The 24280-nt window shown below is 41.8% G+C and overlaps 1 protein-coding gene across 8 annotated transcripts in view; it reads left to right on the forward strand.

Annotated features, from left to right (window-relative positions):
* The window catches only part of ARHGAP26 (Rho GTPase activating protein 26), a 491973-nt gene that overhangs the window by 313552 nt on the left and 154141 nt on the right, over positions 1-24280 (forward strand). For all 8 annotated transcript variants that reach the window (XM_028493332.2, XM_028493329.2, XM_028493328.2 and 5 more), the window contains 3 exons: positions 4475-4562; positions 6242-6300; positions 8038-8143. In XM_028493332.2, the coding sequence (XP_028349133.1) occupies positions 4475-4562; positions 6242-6300; positions 8038-8143 (253 nt within the window). The remainder of the gene's footprint in view (positions 1-4474; positions 4563-6241; positions 6301-8037; positions 8144-24280) is intronic.

Below are 24280 nucleotides of genomic sequence, written 5' to 3' on the forward strand. Positions count from 1 at the left end.
ATGTTGTCCCTGAGGTCTCTTAGGCTGTCTTCATTTCTTTTCATTCTTTTTTCTTTATTCTGTTCCGCAGCAGTGAATTCCACCATTCTGTCTTCCAGGTCACTTATCCGTTCTTCTGCCTCAGTTATTATGCTATTGATTCCTTCTAGTATAGTTTTCATTTCAGTTATTGTATTCTTCATCTGTTTTTTTTTTCTTTAATTCTTTTAGACCTTTGTTGAACATTTCTTGCATCTTCTCGATCTTTGCCTCCATTCTCTTTCCGAGGTCCTGGATCATCTTCACTATCATTATTCTGAATTCTTTTTCTGGAAGGTTGCCTATCTCCACTTCCTTTAGTTGTTTTTCCTGGGTTTTATCTTGTTCCTTCATCTGGTCGATAGCCCTCTGCCTTTTCATCTTGTCTGTCTTTTTGTGAATGTGGTTTTTGTTCCACAGGCTGCACGATTGTAGTTCTTCTTGCTTCTGCTGTCTGCCTTCTGGTGGATGAGGCTGTCTAAGAGGCTTGTGCAAGTTTCCTGATGGGAAGGACTGGTGGTGGGTAGAGCTGCGTGTTGCTCTGGTGGGCAGAGCTCAGTTAAACTTTAATCCGCTTGACTGCTGATGGGTGGGGCTGGGTTCCCTCCCTGTTGCTTGTTTGGCCCAAGGCAACCCAACACTGGAGCTTACCTGGGCTCTTTGGTGGGGCTAATGGTGGACTCTGGGAGGGCTCTCGCCAAGGAGTACTTCCCAGAAATTCTGCTACCAGTGTCCTTGTCCCTGTGGTGAGCCACAGCTGCCCCCCGCCTCTGCAGGAGACCCTCCAGCTCTGGCAGGTAGGTCTGGTTCAGTCTCCCCTGGGGTCACTGCTCCTTCCCCTGGGTCCCGATGCGCACACTATTTTGTGTGTGCCCTCCAAGAGTGGAGTCTCTGTTTCCCCCAGTCCTGTCGAAGTCCTGCAATCAAATCCCACTAGCCTTCAAAGTCTGATTCTCTAGGAATTCCTCCTCCCATTGCCAGACCCCCAGGTTGGGAAGCCTGATGTGGGGCTCAGAACCTTCACTCCAGTGGGTGGACTTCTCTGGTATAACTGTTCTCCAGTTTCTGAGTCACCCACCCAGCAGTTATGGGATTTGATTTTACTGTGATTGCGCCTCTCCTACCGTCTCATTGTGGCTTCTCCTTTGTCTTTGGATATGGGGTATCTTTTTTGGTGAGTTCCAGTGTCCTCCTCTCAGTGATTGTCCAGCAGCTAGTTGTGATTGTGGTGTTCTCACAAGAGGGAGTGAGAGCACATCCTTCTACTCCGCCATCTTGGTTCAGGGCACATCAACTTTAGTTTTGATACATTATAGTGTGTCTTTAGGAGATTAGGAGTACGTAGGCGACTTTCCTAATCCCTTCCTCCAGAAGGTCCTTAGTGTCTCTGTCCGGAGCACCACAGTGGACCTGGGTGTTGTCTGATCCAGTGTGACATTTCTAAGACTACTTCCCCTTGTAACCACCACTTCCAGTCCACATCTCCTGTTTTTCTGAATTTATGTGGGAGTAGCTTGCGGAGGAAATGCACTCATTTCGCTGTATCCGCATGATACCTTTTTGTACATTGGACTGCTCCTGTAGCTCTGGTCCGTGCTACTGAGTCCACAATGGTCAAGTGACCTGGTTAGGAGATATGTACTGAGTTCTGAAGAACATTGTCAAATATGTCTCTGCATCATATGCCAGGAAGCTTCTGTAAGTGAAGGGAGCATCGATAGTGAGGGATGGCAATTGGCAGTGGTTTCTGAAAATGGGGTAGCTTGGGAGGCTGTATTCAATTTAGCTTGGACATTAAATGAATTAAAATGGACGTGCTTAAGTTATGAACCTTGCCTCATCAGTGCTATAAAAACCCCTTTAGCCGGGCTGTAATTTGACTCTCCTCTACTGTAATATTGTACAATATTCCTATGGTTACAGAGCCTGAATAAGTGGAAGCTAATCATTAGTTTGCTAAATGTGGTTCATGGAACAGTTCACAACTCCCAGACCTGCCAACTGCTGCTTGTTTAGTGTCCTGTTCACTCTTCTTGGGTAGAAGTTGGTTTGTTCCACAGAAAAATGTACAGTAACATTTGTCTCGCGTCCAGGAACCACACACTATGGCAGCTCTCCATGCTTCTTGGAGATGTGGAGGGAAAAAGGTCACACTAAGCCAAGTTTTTTGGTACATACACTTCCACAGGAAGAAACCATTAAAGGAGTGGGAGATGGCAAAGCAAGAAAAGAATTAAAGCTGGAGAGGTTTTGGATATTTGGAAAACCATACTTTGTTACTTTTCAGAAATTTGCTGTGATTGAACTCTGGAGTTTACAATTCTAAGGCCCTAGAAATAAAATCATGCTCTTTAGGTTCTTCCTTGTTTGTTTCATATGACAAGACAGGCTTCATTATTGCCCAGGATCACCTGCAAACAAACAGCCATGCTGCCATTAGGAGCCAAACAGTTATTGAACCAGGGCCCTATCCTCTCATCTTGCATTGTGTGTTAGGGGAACACACTGAGAGCAGTAGGTACCAGCTGGATTTGTGTCCTTACTTGGGGATTAGGGCCTAAATCCTTAAGCCACTCATGATTATTTGGCCTCTTCCTACTAGGATGAAAGTGGATTCTTTCCCAGTTAATAGAAAATGTATTGTGCCCACCTGTGACTCATTTCCCTTCCCAGCTGAAAGGCTGTGGGCCCTGCAGAAGGAACCTCTTTCTTCTCAGAGACTGTCCAGTAAGACACAGTCTGGGTGGCTGTCTCTACTATGTCATTTAGACCTCTGAATTATAAAAAACAGAAAACCTGACCTCAACTAGCTTAAGGAAAAAGGGAATTTATTGGCTTACGTGATTAAAAAGGCATGGCAAGACGCAAGGGCTCAAAGCTTGTCACCCAGACCTGCTCTCTCTGCCTCTCTCACCTTGGCTGTGTCTGTCAGGCTCTCCTCTCAGGCTTCAGGCTATGGCACCTAGAGCAGCAGTGTAGCCTCCCAGTGCATGCACAGCCGGAGACAGCAGCTATCTTTTCCCCTGTCCTGAAAAGTCCTGGATTTCATGCTGCCCAGTCTTGGACCATCCCTGAACCAGTCCCGGGGTCCAGAGACATCTCATTCCCCACCCCTGGAAGGGTGGGGCCTCCCCTGAGTAGGTGTGAGAAAAGGGTAGCAGCCCAGCTGAAAAGAGGAACGGAAGCTGGGAGGCAGATCGCCAGAAGCTGGATTCCCCCTTCAGTGCCCTGAGAGACTCTACTTCCAACCACCTCGCCAGCCGGAAGACGGAGGCCTGCTGGTTTGTGAAACAGTTCAGCTTCTGCCTCGTACTCTCGCCTGCCTGTGTGCCGCTCAGAAAGACTGCAAGGATTATTTCTTCTTTTACAGTACACATTTATCTGAAATAACACACATTTGTTTGGAAGTCCACACAAGAGGAAACAAAGGAAGAAATGATCAGGAGTTGATATCATTATGGTGGTTTTGTTGCACGTCTTGGTTTAGGGCAATTTAAAATAGATAAGTAATGGAATCAAGTCATAGTTTAGAAAATATAAAAACCACAATTCTGGGGCTTCCCTGGTGGCGCAGTGGTTGGAAGTCCGCCTGCCGATGCAGGGGGCGCGGGTTCGTGCCCCGGTCCGGGAAGATCCCACATGCCGCGGAGCAGCTGGGCCCGTGGGCCATGGCCGCTGGGCCTGCGCGTCCGGAGCCTGTGCTCCGCAATGGGAGGGGCCGCAGCAGTGAGAGGCCCGCATACCGGGAAAACAAAAAAACACAAACCCCACAATTCTACCACTCTAACCTCACCACTCTTTTCATCGTAGAGTATTTCCTTTCAGCCTTTGTTCATTTGAGTTTCTCACAAACTTTTAAATCTTTTTTTTTTTTTTTTGCTTGACATTACATGATAAATCAGGCATTTTCCATTTTGCTATATAGTTATCATTATCATGTAAATGCAACATGATATTCCATCAGGAATATACCATGGTGAACTTAATCATTCTATCATGGGCTGTTTAGGTGGTTCTTTTAAAATTTGTTCTGCTAAAAAAAAAAAAAAATTGTTCTGCTGTTACCAAGAGCAGTGTACGTTGAACATTTGGGATGTGTGTAACTTTCTCGTGCCTTATCTTATTTCCTGAGGATGGGTTGTGAAGAGTGGGATTACTGCTTCAAAGTGTATAAACCTTTGTAGGACTTGATACGTATTGCCAAATAGCTTTTCAAATCTCTTGCATTTATCTCATCTGCCTCCAGCAGTTTCTTAGAGGATCAGTTTCATTGCATTTTTGACAGCAGTAGATGTTTGGATTTTTAAACATTTTTCTAATTTAATGAGGAAAAAATAGGTGTCCTTTCTTACTTTGGATTTCTTTGTTTAGTAGGGAGGTTGAATGCTTTTATGTATGTTTGGTTTTTAGCTGTATTTTCTGCTCTGTTTTATCCATTGTCTTCTCTTCATTTTAGACCCCAAAACAGCTTCTGAAACAGAAACGGATATCTGTGCCGAGTGGGAGATAAAGACCATCACGAGTGCTTTGAAAACCTACCTAAGGTAGGGACTTTCCATTTGCGGGGCATGGTGCCAGCTTGTTATCATGCAATCAGGAAGAAAGTTTTATTTTCAGCCTCCAGAGAGCTGTTGGGTGGGTGTTTGAGATGTGGAAACAGCTTATGTGTGGGTGCAATTAGCTCAGCTGGTCAAACCGATTATAAATCATCCCTAGTTGATGGGTTGCCATTGTGCAATGGTGCCATGAGTGATTTAGGAAGCTTTGCTCTTTTTGAGAAGCCACTATGACGATTAGCCTTTAACAGAACCTCAAATGTGGTATTCCCTGCAATCCCCGAATAATCTGCTAAAGAAACAAGGAATTGCGTATCCTGTTCTGTTGAGAATGTGTGATTACATACCCTGCATATCTGGGGAGCTCTGCGCCTTGCACAGATAGAATATACTGCTGACATTGCTCCTCAAAAATGAGAACTTAATGGCGCTCCTTTTTGACTCCTTCTGCTTAGATTGGAGAATATGACTTTATTGGAGAGGAGACTGCTTTCCTTGTAATAATACGTGTAATATTCCTGCTACCTCCCACCCCTCCCTTGGTTATTAAGGGAGTGGGTGATTGACCAGCTGCTCACATCTCAGTTTCCCGAGTAGACTGAAAGCCATGCTGGACGTGAAGTATAAGAGTATGATAGTTCTCCACTCTAGTTCTTCTCACACAGGAAAGTGGGGGTCTAGTCTTAAACAAAGAGAAGAACTATAATCACGAATTGCATAAGCATTTGTACAGGTTTGTCAAGATTTAGTTGGCTCGAAAGCCACAGAAAAGGAATTGGTGATGGAGGTGTTATTAGCTGTTGGGGAATTGCTGGAAGGCTCTTGGAGTCAAGAGTAAGATGTCATGCAAGTGATGACTAAGAGTTGAATCAGGGGATCCGATGAGAATAAAATAAAATCTGAACCAAGAATCATGGCTCGTCTGTTGAGAAGCTTATCATTTAGACTATCAGTAAAAAAACCAAGTTTACAGTTAAACATATTCATAAAACATATTCATATCCCAAATACTACCATTGTAGTTTACCCAAAACCAAATGGTAGAGGTTTGTATTTGGTACTTATTTGTGCATGTTGATATTCATTAGCTAATGGACAATAAGTATAAAATATAAATATATTTTAAATAGCAGATAAAATTTGATTGTATCATGCCTAATTAAGGGTTCTAGCCCTTTGGCATTCTGGAGCAACACTCCATAGTGAATTTGCCGCAAAAACACCTACAAAAGTCTTGCATAGTGTATTCAGATAAAGTGCCTAGGATGCCAGGAAGACGAGAGTTTAAGAGCAGGTGATTGCAAATGTTGGGTTAGTTGCCTGTTTCTCAGACACATCTTAAAATGCTCTTGTGGAGGGCAAGTCACTGACTGAAAAGGAAATCTCTCAGTTTGTGCTAGACTTTTGCATTAGCACTTCTCTGGTTGTGACTCTATGAGACATAAGTTGTACCCATTCCCTTAAAAAGGAGAAAGAATGAACATTTCAGGTGAAATCTCAGGACCCTTTCAACAGGGAAACTAAGTTGGACTAAACTGAGTTGCTGTTGTTTGCCTGTGATCTTTGTCTTTGAGAAATGTAATACAGTCTGGCCGTCTCTAGGCTGCTAGGTAGCGAGAATAGGATTGTCTTCATTAAGCTGACTAGTGTGTATCCTTTTATTTCAGAATGCTTCCAGGACCACTCATGATGTACCAGTTTCAAAGAAGTTTCATCAAAGCAGCAAGTAAGTTTTCTTTTCACCACAGTTTTAAGGGGAAAGGAATAGATTTTTCTATTTCAAAGAACAGTCAGTGTCCCAAAATAAGTATTACCTAATCCCTCGTATTCTGCGTGTAAACTACCCACATAAACACTCATGAGACTGTCACAGAATAAAAGCGAAACCAAGTCAGATTGCTAAGGGCCTTGTTAGCACGTTGAATTTACAGTCGAGGGGAGAAACTTCAGAAGTGAGTTTGGGGGTGACGGAGAGGTGAGAAAAGCAAGTTTGCCTTTTCTAATTTTGATTATTGGAGTTCTAACTCCTTGGGCTTTTTCCAGCCCTGGAGTAGCATTTTTCGGAAAGAATCAGACTCTGCCCATTACCTAAATTGAGCATCGGATGTATTTCCCTGAATCTGGCACCATTTATATAACTTCCCAGTCCTCTTTCCATCATGGCTTGCATTTATAGCTTCTGATCATTCTTCAACTATATCATCTAAGCCCTGAGCGTCATATTACTGGTATTAAAATACATAGGGTTTAGGTGCAAGCCACCCTAAGTATACTGGACTCTGTCTACATGGGGCAGGCCACCTGTAAGGGGCAGTAAGATTCTCTATCAGATTTAAGTCTGGCATGAATCCCCACCGTGCTTTTATGTCCATAGCCTGTGCCTCTCCCTGTTTCCTTTAAGCTGTCAGAGTTTGTTTACCCTGGTAGCTACTACTGGCCTAATTTAGGAGTACCTCTGTTCTGGTGGCCTTATCCATACATAGCTGTCCCCGTAAAGCAGGAGAAAGACCTGGGAGCAAGCTGGAAGTGAAGATGCTGTTTATGTGATTTCTTTCTCTGAGAAATTCCAAACCCATAGCACCAATTCTCTAATTAAACCTCACCTCAGTCCTATAAATAGGTGTGATGAGTGCCATCAGTGTATTTCCCAGAGAAACGAAGCCACATGCCCAAGTTCAACCAAGAGAACGTGACAGTCCATGATTTAGGTTGTAGGTTGGCAGAAACATTTCCTTATTTTATCTGCCATTCCTTTCTTCTCCCAGGCTGGCTGTCACACATGACTTGAGAATAACTGGACATTTCCCTTGATGTCTTTGATGCTGTCTCGAGGTGTTATTTTGATATTTGAGACCTTTGCAAGGCTGTTCACGTACAATTTGTTTATCCCTTGACGAGTGCATAAAGTTCCTTCCTTCCTTGAAACGAAGCTGCCACTCTGTATAGCCAGCTGCTCGCAAGTTTGTTCCTGCTCCAAGTATGCGGTTGACTGGATCCATTTCATCACATCATCATTTTGGTGTGAACTTTTTGACGGTCATTTTTTTTTCATAGTTGCTCGTTCCATGTTTATTTAACAAACATTTAATGGGCACCGGCCACATTCCTATCACCGTGTTAGGCACTGGCTAGAAGGGAAAATGGAGGCCCAGAAGTGTTAGCTGACTTGCTAGAAGTCCCTTGCTGAGAACCTCAACTTTTTGATGCCTGTTGGTCTCAGAAGGTAATTTCTGATTTTTTAAGTGAGATCAGTCATGTTTCTTAATGAACTCTGTTATGGAAAGCAGCATTAAAAGCACTTTTAGATTTAGTCAGTCAAGTCACAAGTGCACAGAACAGGATCTTATACCTCTGAGAAATCCTCAGTCTCTTGTTCCCAACATTTGGTTTCCTCTGATTTTTGTCTTACAAACTGATTTAACTGTGGCCCTGATCCAGTATTGCCTCCCTCCTTCCTTCACAGAGCTGGAGAACCAGGAGTCGCGGGTCTCTGAAATCCACAGCCTTGTTCATCGGCTCCCAGAGAAAAATAGGCAGATGTTACAGCTGCTCATGAACCACTTGGCAAAGTAGGTTTAAGACTGATTGCTGGCCTTTCTCTCAGCCCTGGAAAGTTCTTATCTTAGCACTAAAGCTGGTCTTAGTTCTGCTTATGTTTCCTTCTCCCACTGTTGCATCAGGTATGCTGGAGGCTCAGGAAAGAAATGTGAGAAATATTAACTGCAGTGGGTAACAGCAGCACATGCCAGATGGGCTTTGCAGCGGAGGCTGGGGAGGTGCCCATGCCACTAGGCCACCAGGCAGAGTTTGCAGGGGGGTTTGTGTTCTTGTGATGATCAAGGCCAGTAGGAGTGTGTCCTCCATGATACCAGATCACCAAACAGATTTTTCAGGAGTTACATGTTCTTGTGATGATTAAGAGCAAACAGGAATATGTTATAAGTTTACAGACCTTGGATTTGGAATAGAGGCCTGGCTTTTAGAGTTGATTCTGTTCTTAACAAGCCACTTAACTAGCCCTTGACAAGCCACTGACCCCTCGATTCCTTAGTTTCTTCATCTGTCAAATATGGGTAGTAGGCTCCCCCTTCCCTATAATGTCATTGATTTTAAATGTTACGTGTATTAAAGCCTTTGAAGAAGTATAAAGAATAGAGGAGAATCAAAGAAAGTCAGTGGGGGCCTGATTTTCCTGCTAGGGATATTTATACTCTTGGAATGGTTTGGATTTTTTGTGTATTTACTGTTGCCTGAGCTGCTTTGGATTGGCCTTGCTGATACCCCTTGCTGTATCAGGCACTACATGTGTGTATGTTCTAACCTTCTTTTAACTTTGATGGATGTTCTTTCTTGGAGACTAGCGCATAAGAAAAGATAGACTATAACAGTTAACCTAAATTGTTAAACTCTACATGCTGTGGAACTGACGTGTTATAATTTCAGCTCTTACCCACACTTTGTTCTGGCATTAAGTCATGTCTTTGGGATAATCTGATACTCTGCTCAGGGAGATTATGATGATTTGTTTTCATGTTTCTACCAAGCACTTGATATTTTGGAGAGAGAATATAGATGTTACCATAAAGATTTCCATAGGTCTTAATGATGAAGGAACAAGAGTTTTGCGTGCTGGTGAGAAGCAGTTAAGCTGAGTAAAGGGTTGCTCCATTCCAGGTCACATATTTTTTCTTGCCATGCCATCTCTGAACTGCATGTTTAGAAACAATTAAGTGTAGCTGAGAACATGCAAGTTTTCAAGGAGCATATGCACCTCCCCGCCAAATGTCAAAGAATCCTGATGAGTGTGTTTAAAATAATGGGAACTGGGCTTTAAAAAGTAACTCCAGATGCTCTGACATGACCGTGTGGTGCCTATTCCACACAAACCCAGTCAGGCATTTGTGAAACGGGAAAGCTGGCTTAGATCTTAGTTGCACACTTGAAGGGCCTGCACCAAAACAGAGGAAGTTCCAGGTACATCGTCCAGCCAAGCATGTGTGGCGATGCTCCTGACTGTTATGTGGCCACTGGGTCTTAGGGAGGCCTCCATGGCTTCTGGGAGCAGCTAGAGAAGGGATAGGAAGCAGCTGAAGGCAGTCGGGCTGTTCAGGCTGTGCAGTGTGATGAGAGCTTAATTGGACTGAGAGAGGACAAGAGTCATTGGTGATCCAGTAAAGCCAGAACTGAATCTTCCCATTTTTAAAATGCCCTGAGGATTGTTAGGAATCCTAAAGAAAAAGAAATAGAAATAAAAAATCCAAAACCCTTAAGGTAGGTATTGGACCAGTGAACCTGTTCATCTCCTGGTGGATGCTTCACTTTCTCCCTCTGGTTCCACCCTCTTCTCTCCCAACCCCATTAAGTTCAGTCTTTGTCCCTAAACCAAGGAGAAGTACAGCTGGAATGTGCATGTTAAAGCTGTGGCCTTGACTTTTTGCCTTCTAAAGAATTTAAACCAATTTTGTTGCTGGAGTATTTATTTTATAGCATTTCTGGAGCATTGTGTGTTATCTTTGATACCTAACAGTGATTTTCTTTGGTTCTGTGAGGTTAAGTGGCATTTCTTTGTTCATGTGATCATTAAGAAGTCTACATATAGACAAGCTCTCATGGCTGTAATGTGAGTTGGTCATGATGGTAGAACACACAGACTCCCGTTATCAGCGTGCTGTGTTCTTGGTCTCTGGAGCCTCTAGATTTAAAATGTCCTGGAGGAGATGAGTATAAATGAGCACTGCTGAATCCAGTAAGGAGTATTTACTTCAGTTTGAAAAAATGTTTTGGCACCCAGAGGAGTTCTAAGATTCTACATAAACTCTCTATTCTCATTTACAGCACTGTCCTATTTTAAAATCGAACAGGAAGGGACAGTTAACTTGGGACAAGGGGTTTGTCTGTTTCATTCCTGTTTTCTCAGGTTCAGGCTTACCCAAGGATATGCCTGAGCTATTGTTCCTCTGGTCTACTTACTTAACGGTCAGCTTCCTTCCTAAGTTTTGGTTTCAGGGTTGGTTCTGCTGGAAAACCTGGTGTTTACTTCTCTCATTACTTACTGTGTTTGCCCTGTACATCCCAGGCATCTGGTTCAGAGGGAAGATATTTTGTGTATTTTTTAAAGCACTCTTTTGAAACACTTTACAAAATTGATTTCCTTTAGCTGTGGAGGAAGAGTTAAGACATTTTATATTTAATCCCAAGTAGAAATGCATTCAGAGGGGAAAGAATAAAAACTCCAGACCTCCACACAAATGATTACCAGGGTACATCCAAATCACAGAGCTCTTGGATTTGTTTCAGACCTCAGAGGGAACATAAAAATTATAGGCAACTCTGCACTTATTTTTGTTGTCCCAGCTTAAATCTACTATGAAAATTAGATGTTTTCTATTTGGAACCTGGAATCTAGTATACAGTCTGGAGTCATGTGCCTCGAAGGATGATTACACTCACCTGGGGTGCTTGTTTACATTGACATTTACATTGCTGGGCCCCCCCACCTTGATCTGCTGAATTGAACTCTGCCTGGAACTCTGCATTTTTAATTTACTTCCCAGGCAAACAGTCTTTTGAGAACCACTGGCCTAGAGAATGGGCCATATGCAGGGATTCTCTAGGAGGGAGAAATGGTATTGAGAGGAATGGATTGCAATTTAGGAGGTTATTAGAAATAGGGAAGAAGAAACTCAAAGCAGTGAGTTCAAAAAAGGAGATTTTATTTGCATAATTAAATTACTAAAAAAAATCCGTTGTGATTTCCCATGTCTCTACAATTATTCGCCTTTCATTAAATTGAGTGTTCAGCAAATGACTTTGTTTTAAAATCACACAGAAAGCATTTTTAGTAATAAAGAAAATTGCCCCCAGCTGGCTTTGGGACCTTGTGGAAATCATTCAACATCTCTGAGCCTGGTTTTGTGACTTCCCTTCCAATCACGTGAGCCTGTGTTTTCATCAGATAGAAAGGGGGCAAAAAAAGAAAAAAATTCCCAATCTTATAATTGTAGAAGGAAATAAGAGTAGATGAGTAATAGAGACTAATTTCATGGTAGCTCCCCAATGTTTGCATGCTATTATGACTCCAAGTACGTTGTATATCCCCACACATACCATTCACAGTGGCTCATTCGAACTTTATTACAGTGTTTATGCTGCATGGGAGGATTTCAAAGAGCTCTTCATACATCCGGAATGGCTATTAACAATACCTTTTCACAGCTGGTTTTCCCAAAACACTTACTGAAAAATAAATCTTAGTCTCTTTTCTTTTTTGAAGCAACTACTCCTTTGTTGCCTGGTGTTGTCAGGAAGCCAGAGCCCTTTTCTTGCTTCTCCAAAGAAGAATTGTATCATTTTAGATGCTTCGGGCTGCAAGAAACAGAAAATCCAATTCACAGTGGCTTAAACAATAAGTGAATCTGTTGTGTCATTACACAAAATCAGTCCTGAGGGTTGGTTAATTTCTTGGCTCATGAAGTACTTGTGTTATTTCCACTGTCCTGCTCAAAGCCAGCTTCACTGTGTTGGCTAGCTCCTTTCAGGATCATAAGATGTTGTGTTGCATCTCTGCACATGAGCGGTTGTCCAGGGCAGAAAGGTATTATTACAGTTGATCCCTGAGCAGCATGGGTTTGCACTGTGGGGGTCCACTTATACATGGGTTGTTTTTTTTTTTCACTAAATATGCACTGTTTATATGCATAATGCAATATGGTTGAATCCATGGATGCAGAACCATGGATATGGAGGGCCAACTATAAAGTTATATTAGGATTTGCAACTGTGTAGAAGTATGGTTCAGGGGTAACTGTATTTCTTCTCTGAGTCTCTTTTTAAGAGATGTGGTGATACTTTTCCCAGAAGTTCTCCAATAGACTTCCTATCACATCTCATTGGTTTGAAGCATTCACTAGCAAAGGGAATGGGACCACTGTGATTTTTTACCCCAAACAGGATTTACCTGGGTCATTTGTGGGAGGCATGGATACCCATATAAAAGCAGGGCTCTGAGTAGGCAACCCATAGTGCCTACTGCAAGTAATCCAGGTAAAATAACATTTAACAGTATTAGGTCTCTTGAATGATCTTTGCATGGTGTGCTAACTCGATCAGGACATGTGGGACAAGAGGCCAATTTGGGAGGGGAGATGAATACACCTGCCATGTGGGCACATATACCTTGAAATACCAAGATTTGTGGTGATGGAGCGTGAGAGAGAGAAATGAAGAGGGCAAAATCAACTTTAGTCCCATTGCCACTTGCTGATTCTCTATTGTTCTTTTCATTACCCAATGCTTAATGTTTATTTGGATAATTTGTTACATGTGACTTTCCCAAAAGGACAAAATTCTATAGATTGCAAGGATCAGGAAGAAATATTGTGGGGCAAGTGCTTGGCATACAAGTAAGACCTTATCAAAATAATATGTAGACTCCATTGCTTTAAGTTATCCATGGTTGAACATCCAGTGGCTTGGCTGTTTTCTCATTCCTGTGACTGGAGTTTGAGTACTTCCAGGCATCCCTGCAAGTCAGGAAGGACGTATTCACATTTCCTTAATGATCTAGATGCAGAGTGAATTGGGTGCATGTAAAGATGCCTGTGGTTATTTAAAAAAAAAAAAATCATTGCTAGGCTTTGGCACCAAGGAGGATTGGCCCTGGTAGTTAACTAGCATCCCTTAAAGTTCTCAAGAAAGGGTCAAAATAAAAGGAGGTGACTATTTGGCATTAGCATATGTCTTATAGATACTCTACTATTCCTTCTTCCTTCATCCCAAGTCTAGACGATAAGATTTAGCTTACTGGAGAGCTGTTGAACATACGAGAAGCGCTTCTTATTTCCTTGCCATCAAGACTAGTCCAAACAAAATAGCCATGGAATTTTACAAAGCACATTTAAAAGAAAACAGTACTTTTGAGATGATGTCTTTCTAAGATGGAAAGCTCCGGTGAACTTCTCTGGCAGCCTTCCCTCGGCCATACACCCTGGCTTCGGAACCTTTCTTTTCTCTAGTAACACTAGACACCCATGGCTGCCGGCACAGAATTGCTTGGCTGCCGGGCCACGGGTGTTGTGGCCTGATAGCCCCCCAGAGCCACGTTGACCACATTCTCCAGGTCCATTTGGCTTCTGCCTCACTGACTCCTATCCTGGACCGATAGTTCTGGTGATTTTAACCCCTCACTATCTTTTAAATCTGTCCACTTTCCTCCGTGTCCATCACTACGTCCCTAGTCCGAGCTGTCATCATCTCTTCCCCAGACTGTTTGCAAAGGCCTCTTGCTGGCTTGCTCTAGATGGTGGAGCTCTGGCTCCCTGCCAGGCCGCAGAATACATGCTCTGTAGCTGGGGAACTTGGAACACCGCGGATCCCAACTTGTGATTCCCCTGCTTAAAAAAACGTCAAAGGCAGCTTTCCCCTTGCTCTTAAGACAAAATTCTGGTTATGGCCTCCAGGACCTTCTCTGGACTGGGCCCTTTCAGACTTTGCAGCCTCGTCTGTGTCCCTCAAGATCACACTGCATCCCTACTGCATGGTGCACAGTGGACGCGCATGAGTATTTGTTGGGTAGAAGCATGAAGCATCTCTTAACCATCTCTCAACTATCCTCTTCCCCGCTCCCTCTCTTTTTTTTTCCCTCTGTTTGGAATGGCCCCTCCCCACCTTCTGCCTGCCAAAGTCTACTTCATTCTTTAGCCTCAGCTCCAGTGCCACTGCCTACAAGAATCCTTTCTGCCTCAGGTGCCCTCTTGCTTTCCTGAACTCCCATAGCCTTCGCTTATTCCTGTCTTTCAACGTGTGTCACGTTCCACCTGTGGGACAGTTTACAAGGTATGTATCTTCTCACTCCTACTAGGTCATAAGCTCCCCGGGGGACAGGCAGTCTGTCTTCCTTTATCTTTGTGTCTTACCTAGAGGTTGCAAACAAGGGCCTCTAGCCAGGGCAGCCCACACATGTGCTTGAATCGGTATTGTTGTCCCCCACATTGCTGTTTTTAAAATTTGGACCGGTTTCCAACATTTTTAACAGGGGTCATTTTACTTGGAAAAATTCAGATCTCCTTGCTAGCAGTTGGCCGGAAGTAAGTGAGGGCCACACCCTACTCCCCTGGGCATCCTTCTTCAGTTTGCCTAGTTCCTAGTCGTCCCCATTGTGCCTGGCCATTAGGGTGTTCAGCCCTTGACCTATCTGTCTGCTGATCCCAAAAAAGGGACTTGATATTTGGTGATCATGTAATGAACACACAGAAATGGGCTGGGAGAATTATTTCCCTGACCAGCTCTGTTTTCTTCCTGAAAGATTTATTATTTTTGATAGATTGGAGATCCCTGCAAGAAGTGAGAGATACTGCTTCCAGGCCTGTTTATGTGTATGGGGCAGGGAGAAGAGTGTACTTTTTTAAGACTAAGAATGGGATTCTCAAAGGACCTTCTCTAGCTATTTTTGGCAGAGCCAAAGGGAAACCTATTTAAAGGGACACTGCAAAGAGGACAAGCACATATTTTAAAGCAAACAGACAACTTAGCACTTTAAATTAATGGAAATGCAGAAGAAATCAGAGCTCAACCCTTATTCAGCCTACTTGCCAGACTTTCACTTACTTCCAACCCAGGAATTTCTCTCTTTTGTGGCCTTCCAGCCTTCAGGGTTAGGAGAAGGAAAGACACAAGTTCAGTTTAAATTTTTTGCTGTAAAGAAAAAACAACAAAATTCCTGAATTCAAGGAACTAAATCTTTCACATCATAAGAAATGCCCATCGTGAAAGGGGAAATGCTCGGCTTCAAGCTGTGAACACTCAGCAGTCTTAGAGCCCCTTTGATTTGGGTCTCTTGTTTGTTTTGATTTGTTCTGCTTCTGTTTGGGTGAATTTTTTCAGTGACTTTCCTGGTTTTTGATACACCTTTGATACTTCCTTTTCTGAACCCATGGAGTCACCTATAGAGTTCCCTTTCAAATTCAGGGAGGAGCAAAGGAGAGGATGCTATGTTTTCCTCTCTTAGTGGCTGCCCCGTTTTACTTCGGGGTCTTGTATACGTGAGAGTATTAACAAGCATGGACACGACTTTGTTTCTTCTTTGCCAACCCTTATCAGAGCCAGATTTCTTTCCGTCCCTCCTTCCCTCCCCTGCTCCTTCCCTCCCCGCTTCCTTCCCTCTCTTCCTCTCTTCCTTTTCTGATTTTGAGTCCTCTCTCATTTTTTCTTCTGTGTTGGACATGGGGGTGGTTTCATTAAATGTCTCTCTTTGGTGGAGTGTCAGTGACTAACTGATTCACCTGCACTGTTTTGAGCACTGAAGCCCTCTCTTACCGTATCCTCTTTGCATTGCATGGTGAGCATTATCTGTGATATTTATTTTCTTACACTGACTGGCTTTCCAACCAACTCACAACTATTGTAGCTCAAATGTGGCAGCTGCAGCGAGGCAGCTGGCAGACTTCAGGGTAATTGCAGTTCATCTGTAGGTGCTTGAGAGCTCAGTGATAAAGAGAACATTTTGGAGCCAGACTGCCTAGTTTTAATCTTCTCTTCTGAAACCTGTGTGAAGTACTTCAGTTCTTTATGCCTGAGTTTCCTCGTCGGAATAAGGAGATATAATAATTGTATTAGAAACATTTAAATTAGCACATCAGATTCTCTTGGCTTCGCCTGTGCATATTTCAGCCACCGCTGTGGTGACCAGTTGTGTAGTCTCCAACTCGTTTCATGCAGGTGCAGCCTGATAGCTTGTAGCCTCATGCCCTTACCATGTGCCTCCTGCCTCTTACCTCCCACCCAAGGGAGACACAAAGTGCCGTCCACACGTGTACAACCTGGAAGCAAAGGAGTATTAAAAAAAGCAAAGGAGTATTAAAAAATAAAACTTTGACTAATGGGAGGTGAGAGCTGGGCATACTGAATAGCAGTCATTAGGTAGCCTCTCGGAAGATGGTCCCAAGAGATGGAGCAGGTATTGGTGCTTGAAGCAGGTAGGGGTTAGCTTCTCTGCCTCATTCCTCCTGAGAACCCCCTAGTAGAATAGCGTCATATAAGTCTTCACCTCAGACTTTTCTTTCTGGGAAACCTAAAGACAACAATAGCACCTACCCTCTTAGAGTCATTGCGAAGATTAAGTTAATTCATCCACCTAAATCTCTTAGGAGAGCATCTGGCAAGTAGTATAATGTAGGCTTTCAGAGAAATCAGGGGATGGAGGAAGGAGTGTCATGGAGCTGTACCTGAAGATGAAGGAAGATGGAGAAATTGTTCTAACAATTAAACCAAAACAAGGCATTCTTACTGAAGGGACGGGGCTTTCTTCACAGTTCTGTTCTTGGCAAGCAAAACCCTTAGGGCTGAATGCCAAAAACATAGCACACATGGCTCTTACCCACTTGGGAGATTTGCATGTGTGCATATGTTTACTTTTGCTTTGCTTTTGTTTTCTTGGCAGTTTGTGTGTGTTTGGGCCAAAGGGCTGAGCATCTATCTCAGTCTTCGTAGCAAAGGGTGAGCCAGCATTGGGTCAGCTGGGAGAAAGCCATTGATATCTGCTTTCAGGTCACACCATACACCAAGCCTTACAGTTCCCTGTGAGTATTCGGAGCTTTTCATGAGTCACATGCCCTGTGGAGTGGTGCACCTGTTTGAAGCAAGCTGTGTGGTGCTGATTTCCACGGGAGGTCAGCAGCTTCTCACCCTCACCCTCCTGCTTCTTGGTGTCGCAAGGCTGATTTCATCTCAGAAGCAGCTGTCTTTGCTGCAATTTAATAACTCTTAATTTCCTGGAGAGGGAACGACACGTTTTTATCATGAAGAGTCATCTTAGTCTGCACGGTCTGGAAATTTCCACTCATCTTTGTGATCTTTGAAATGTTTCTCTTTGTGGAAGAGTCTGACTTGTCTTCTTTCTTACTCAGTGTGACTGCCTTTCAGATGCCATTCCCAGATTAAAGAGTCTCATCCAGTGTGAGAACGGTTCTCTTTGCCTCTGGTTTACCCCTCAGTGTAGTCTTCACATGGTTTTCCCTCCCTGAGTCACTGAAATCTGTAATGAAGGATTAATCTATGCTCTAAGAACAGTTGTACATGTATTTGTCTTCATTCTGTCTTGGTAGACACTTTGGCAGTTTAACTCAAAAGGGGGGTTTGAAGAAATGTTAAGGCGATCTGAATTTTGGTATCTATCTTTTCTGCTTTCTCACATGTGTTGAAATGCTTTTCTTTAAGCAGTTTAGCATGCTGATTTAGTGTTTCCACTTTGGTATTGTAAGTATAAATCATTATTTCTTGGTTCTGTGCAAGGTGGTAGAGGAACCCAACAATTCTGGCTTGTTGGTCTACTGCAAGACTCTTCCTGTTCACTTGGAGGTGCATAGGATTTGATAGAACAGAATCACTGTTTCATTAAAGTCAGGATTTCAGTGAGAAAATGGGGTAACCCTAAGGCCCCAAGGAAGAATTGGTGTATTAGGTCTTCAGTTGTAAGAAACAGACGTCAACTGTGGCTAATTTTTTAAAAAGAAGGGAATTTACTGACAGTCTTCTTGGAGTAATTGAAAGCAGAGTTGAATCATCAGACATTGGAACGCAACATCAAGGGCCCTTATGTGCCTCACATCCTACTCCACGTCCCTACACCATTCACTCTTCTCTTCTAGATGATTGTCTCAGGTCTTGCTTCCTGTTTCACTGAGAAAATAGATGCGACAGGAGAACGTCCACAAGCCACCACACCTGCACCCATGTTCCTGTCTTCTCTCCATGGGTGATAGAAGAATACTCAGTGCTTCTACCTAAAGGCAGTCCCATCACTGGGGCACTAGAGCTGATCCCCGATTGCATCCAGAAGGATTTGGCTCCAATAGTTTTCCCCTCTATCTCCGTACATCATTGACTTTGTAGTTTCTGCTGAACCTTTCTCATCAGCACTTATAACTTCTGTGATCCTTTACAAATGGAGAACAACAATGAAACAAAAAACCTTTCTAGATCTTGCATCCCTTTCTAGATACCATGATACCATCCGTTTTCTCTGTGCTCTTCTCAGCAGAATGTCTTAAATAGTTGTCTGTGTCACCATGTCCAAATCCTCTCTTGAACGTACACCATTCGGGCTTTTTTTTTTTTTTTTTTTTGGCTGCCCTGGGTCTTCGTTGCTGTGTGTGGGCTTTCTCTAGTTGCGGCAAGCGGGGGCCGCTCTTTGCTGCGTTGCATGGGCCTCTCATTGTGGTGGATTCTCTTGTTAAGAAGCACAGCTCCAGGCACGCGGGCTTAGTAGTTGTGACTCATGAGGTCTAGGGCGCAGACTCAGCAGTTGTGGCGCACGGGCCCAGTTGCTTCACGGCATGTGGGATCTTCCCAGACCAGGGATCGAACCCATGTCCCCTGCATTGGCAGGTGGATCCTTAACCACTGCGCCACCAGGGATGTCCCACCACTCGGGCTTTTACACCTACTGCTCCACTGAAATGCCTCCTATTGGTGTTGCTAAGTCAGTTTCAACTTCCCTTCCCTGATGGTTCTGAAGGATTTAACACAGTTTCGCACTCTTTCCTCCTTGAAATGCGTTCTTCACTTGGTTTCCAGGTCATCATGCTCTCCTGTTTTTTTCCCCTACCTCCTTGGCTGCTCCTTTTCAGTCTCATTTTCTGTGCCCCAGGATTTATTCGGTCCTTTGATCCTTAGACCTGCTCTGCCCACTTTCCCTCCTCTCTCTCCCCAGTGAGGTCTTGCTCTAGGATTACAACCTCCAGCCCCTGTGCTCCCTACCCACAAGCACTGTTTTTTTTTTTTCCATAACATGTATCACCATCTAATATACTGTATATTTGACTTATGTATTTATTGTTTTCTTCTCACTGAAATGTAAGCTCTATGAGGATGAAAATTTGTCTGTCTGTATACTGCCTGCAACAAAGCTTTGCATGTAGCAGGAGGCACTCTCCATAAATATTTGTTGAATAGTGAATGAAATAAAGGGTGGAAAATATCCAGGGAACTAATGGGTGGCCCTGGAGCACTACCTTTTGAATGTGTCACCTCTGAACACCTTTGTCTTCTTATGATTCCACTACAGGTTAACGTTACTAATGAAGAGAGCATAATGGCCTCCCTTGGGTAATGCACTCACTTCTGTGGCAAGATGGTAGTGGAGTACTCAGCTAACATTCTTGGTAGGACCACATCTAATGGGAGAGGGGCAATCCAAGGAAAAATTGGAGTATTTGTCTCTCTCTGTCTGACTTATTTCACTTAGTGTAATACCCTGTAGGTCCATCCATGTTGTCACAAATGGGAAAGATTTCATTATTTTTTATGGTTGAGTAAAAATTCCAGTGTGTGTGTATGTATCATATCTTCTTTATCCATTCATCCATCATTGAGCACTTAGTTTACTTCCATATCTTGACTATTGTAAATAATGCTGCAATGAACATTGAGATGCATGTATCTTTTCAAATTAGTGTTTTTGTTGTCTTCGGCTAAATACCCAGGAATAGAATTGCTGGATCATATGGTAGTTCTGTTTTTTGAGGAACCTTCCTACTATTTTCTGTAGTGGTTGTACCAATTTACATTCCCTAAAACAGTTCACAAGGATTCCCTTTTCTCTCCATCATCACCAACACTTGTTTCTTATCTTTTTGATAATAGCCATTCTCATAGGTGTGAGGTGATATATCATTGTGGTTTTGATTTGCATTTCCCTGGTGATTAGTGATGTTGAGCATCTTTTCATGTGCCTGTTGGCTATCTGTATGTCTTCTTTGGAAAAATGTCTATTCAGGTCCTCTGCCCATATTTTAATCAGATTTTTTGGTTTTCGATATTGAGTTGTATGAATTCTTTATATATTTTGGATATTAATCCCTTATCAGACATATCGTTTGCAAATAGCTTCTGCTGTTTAGTAGGTTGCCTTTTCATTTTGTTGAAGGTTTTCTTTGCTGTGCAAAAGCTTTTTAGTTTGATGTAGTCCCATTTGTTTAGTTTTGTCTTTGTTACCCTTACCCGAAGAGACAGACCTAAAAAAGTATTGCTAAGACCGATGTCAAAGAGCTTACTGCCTATGTTTTCTTCTAGGAGTTTTATGGTTTTAGGTCTTACATTTAAGTCTTTAATCCGTTTTGAGGTTTTTTTGTTTTCGTGTTTTGTTTTGTTTTTGTATATGGTCTAAGAAAGTGGACTAGTTTTATTATTTTGCATGTAGCTGTCCAGTTTTCCTAGCAACATTCAATGAAGAGACTGTCTTTCCCCCATTGTATATTCTTGCCTCTTTTGTTGTAAATTAAGTGACCATATAAGCATGGGTTTATTTCTGGGCTCTCTATTCTGTTCCATTGAGCTATTTGTCTGCTTTTGTTCCAGTACCATACTGTTTTGATTGCTATAGCTTTGTAGTATAGTTTGGAATCAGGGGGTGTAATACCTCCAGCTTTCTTCTTTCTCAAAATTGCTTTGGCTATTTGAGGTCTTTTGTGGTTCCATACAGATTTTAGGATTATATGTTCTAGTTCTGTGAAAAATGCCATGAGTATTTTGATAGGGATTGAATAGGTAAGTTTTTTGGGTAGTATGGACACTTTAACAATTTTAATTCTTCCAATCCATGAGCGTGGAATATCTTTCCATTTATTTGCATCATCTTCAATTTCTTTCATCAGTATCTTACACTTTTCATAGTATAGGTCTTTCACCTCCTTGGTTAAATTTCTTCCTCAGTATTTTATTCTTTTTGATGCCGTTGTAAATGGAATTTTTTTCTTAATTTCTCTTTCTGATAGATCATATTAGTATATAGCAACACTGTAGATTTCTGTAATATTGTATCCTGCAACTTTACTAAATTCATTTACTAATTCTAAAAGTTTTTTGGTGGAGTCTAGGGTTTTTTATATATAGTATCTTGTCATCTGCAAACAGTGACTATTTTACTTCTTCCTTTCTAATTTGGGTGTCTTCTTTTTTTTTTTCTTGTCTGATTGCTGTGGCTAGGACTTCCAATACTACATTGACTAAAAGTGGGAGGAGTGGGCATCCTTGTCTTATTCCTGATCTTAGAGGAAAAGCTTTCAGCTTTTCACTGTTGAGTATGATGTTAGCTGTGGGTTTGTCATATATGACTTTTATTATGTTGAGGTACTTTCCCTCTATACCCACTTTGTTGAGAGTCTTTATCATAAATGCATGTTGGATTTTGTCAAATACCTTTTCTGAATCTACTGAGATGATCATATGATTTTTGTCCTTCATCTTGTTAATGTCATGTATCACGTTGATTGATTTGTGGTTGTTAAATCATCCTTGCGTGCTTGGGTTAAATCCAACTTGGTCATGATGTATGATGTTTTTAATATATTGTTGAATTCAGTTTGCTAGTATTTTGTTGAGGATTTTTGCATCTGTGTGCATCAGGGATATTGGCCTGTAATTCTTCGTTTTTGTAGCGTCTTTGTCTGGTTTTAGTATCATGGTAATGCTGGCCTTGTAGAATGAGTTCAGAAGCATTCCTTTCTCATCAATTGTTTGGAATAGTTTGAGAAGAATAGATATTAACTCTTCTAAATGTTTGGTGGACTTTACCTGTGAAGCTGTCTGTTTGGTAGAGTTTACCTGTGAAACTGTCTGGTCCCGGACTTTTGTTTTGTGGGTGTTTTTTGATGACTGATTGCTAGTGATTGGTCTGTTCAGATTTTCTGTTTCTTCCTGATTCAGTCTTGGGAGATAGAATGTTTCTAGGAATTTTTCCATTTCTTCTAGTTGTCTGATTTGTTGGCATATAGTTGTTTTAGTAAGGTTATTATTCTTTGGTATCAGTTTTAAGTTCTCTTTGATTTCTGATTTTATTTATTTGGTTCTCCCCCTCACCCCCACCATGAGTCTGGCTAACAGTTTGTCATTTAAAAAAAATCTATTCAAAAACCAGCTCTTACTTTTATTGACCTTTTCTATTGGTTTTTTAGTTTTTATTTCATTTATTTCTGCTTTCATCTTTATTATTTCCTTCCTTCTGATAACTTCGGGTTTTGTTTGTTCTTTTATAGTTCTTTTAGGTGTAAAGTTAGGTTATTTGAGATTTTTCTTGTTTCTTGAGGTAGGCCTGGATCACTATGAACTTCTCTCTTAGAACTGCTTTTGCTGTCCCATAGATTTTGGAAAGTTGTTTCCATTTTCATTTGTCTCCAGGTATTTTTAAATTTTCTCTTTGATTTCTTTGTTGACCTATTGGTTGTCTAGCAGCATGTTGTTTAGTCTCCATGTGTTAGTTTTCTTCTTGTAATGGATTTTTAGTTTCATACCACTGTGGTTGAAAAGATGCTTGATATGATTTCAGTTTTCTTAAATTTACTGAGACTTGTTCTGTGGCCTAACATGTGATCTATCCTGGAGAATGTTCCATGTGCACTTGAAACAAAATGTGTATTCTGCTCTTTTGGAGTGGAATAGTCTGTATATATCTGTGAAGTCAATTTGGATTAATGTGTCATTCAAAGCCAATGTTTCCTTATCGATTTTCTGTCTAAATGATCTATCCACTGATGTAAATGGAGTATTAAAGTCTCCTACTATTATTGTGTTACTGTCAGTTTCTTCCTCTGTTTCTGTTAATATTTGCTTTATGTATTTAGGTGCTCCTATGTTGAATGCATAAATATTTATGAATGTTATATCATCTTCTTGGGTTGACCCCTTTATCATTATGTAATGCCCTTATCTTTTGTTGTATACTGTCTTTTAAAATCTGTTTCGTCCGATATGAGTATTGCTACCCCAGCCTTTTCTGTTTGTTTGTTTCCATTTGTATGGAATATGTTTTTCCATCCCTTAACTTTCAGTCTGTCTTTAGATCTGAAGTGAGTCTCTTGTAGGCGGCATATAGATGGGTCTTCATTCAGCCACCCTATGTCTTTTGATTGGAGCATTTAGTCCTTTGATTTTTAAAGTGATTATTGATAAGTATATACTTATTGCCAGTTTGTTAATTGTTTTCTGGTTGTTTTTGTAGTTCTTCTGTGTTCATTTCTTAGTCTCTTTCCTTGTGGTTTGATCATTTTCTTTTGCATTGTATTTAGGTTCTGTTCTCTTTATTTTGTGTGTAGCTCTTGTAGGTTTTTGGTCTGTAGTCACCATGAAGTTCATATATATCGACCTATATAGATGTAACAGTTTATTTGAAGCTAAGAGTTGCTTAAGTTTGAACACATTCTAAAAGCAGTAAATATTTCCTCCCCTCTCCATGTTTTGTTTTTTATGTCATATTTTAATTTTGTGTATTCCTCAACTACTTATCATATTTACAGTTGACTTTACTGCTTTTGTCTTTTAACATTCATACTTGCTTTTTAAGTGCCTGATCCACTGCATTTACTATGTATTTGCCTTTACCAGTGAGATTCTTTTTCTTTCATTTTAAAAAAATTTCTAGTTATGACCTTTTCTTTGCCACTTAAAGAAGACCCTTCAACATTTCTTGTGAAAACAGTTTAGTAGTGGTAAACTCCTTTAGTTTTTGCTTGTCTAGGGAACTCTTTATCTCCCCTCAATTCTGAATGATATCCTTGCTGTGTACAGTGTTCTTGGTTGTAAATTTTCTCCTTTTAGCACTCCCTTCTGGCTTGTAAAGTTTCTGCTAAAAAATCAGCTGAGGGCTTCTCTGGTGGCGCAGTGGTTGAGAGTCCGCCTGCCGATGCAGGGGACACGGGTTCATGCCCCGGTCCGGG

This window comes from Physeter macrocephalus, chromosome 8, assembly GCF_002837175.3.
Source record: "Physeter macrocephalus isolate SW-GA chromosome 8, ASM283717v5, whole genome shotgun sequence".
Taxonomy (NCBI): domain Eukaryota; kingdom Metazoa; phylum Chordata; class Mammalia; order Artiodactyla; family Physeteridae; genus Physeter; species Physeter macrocephalus.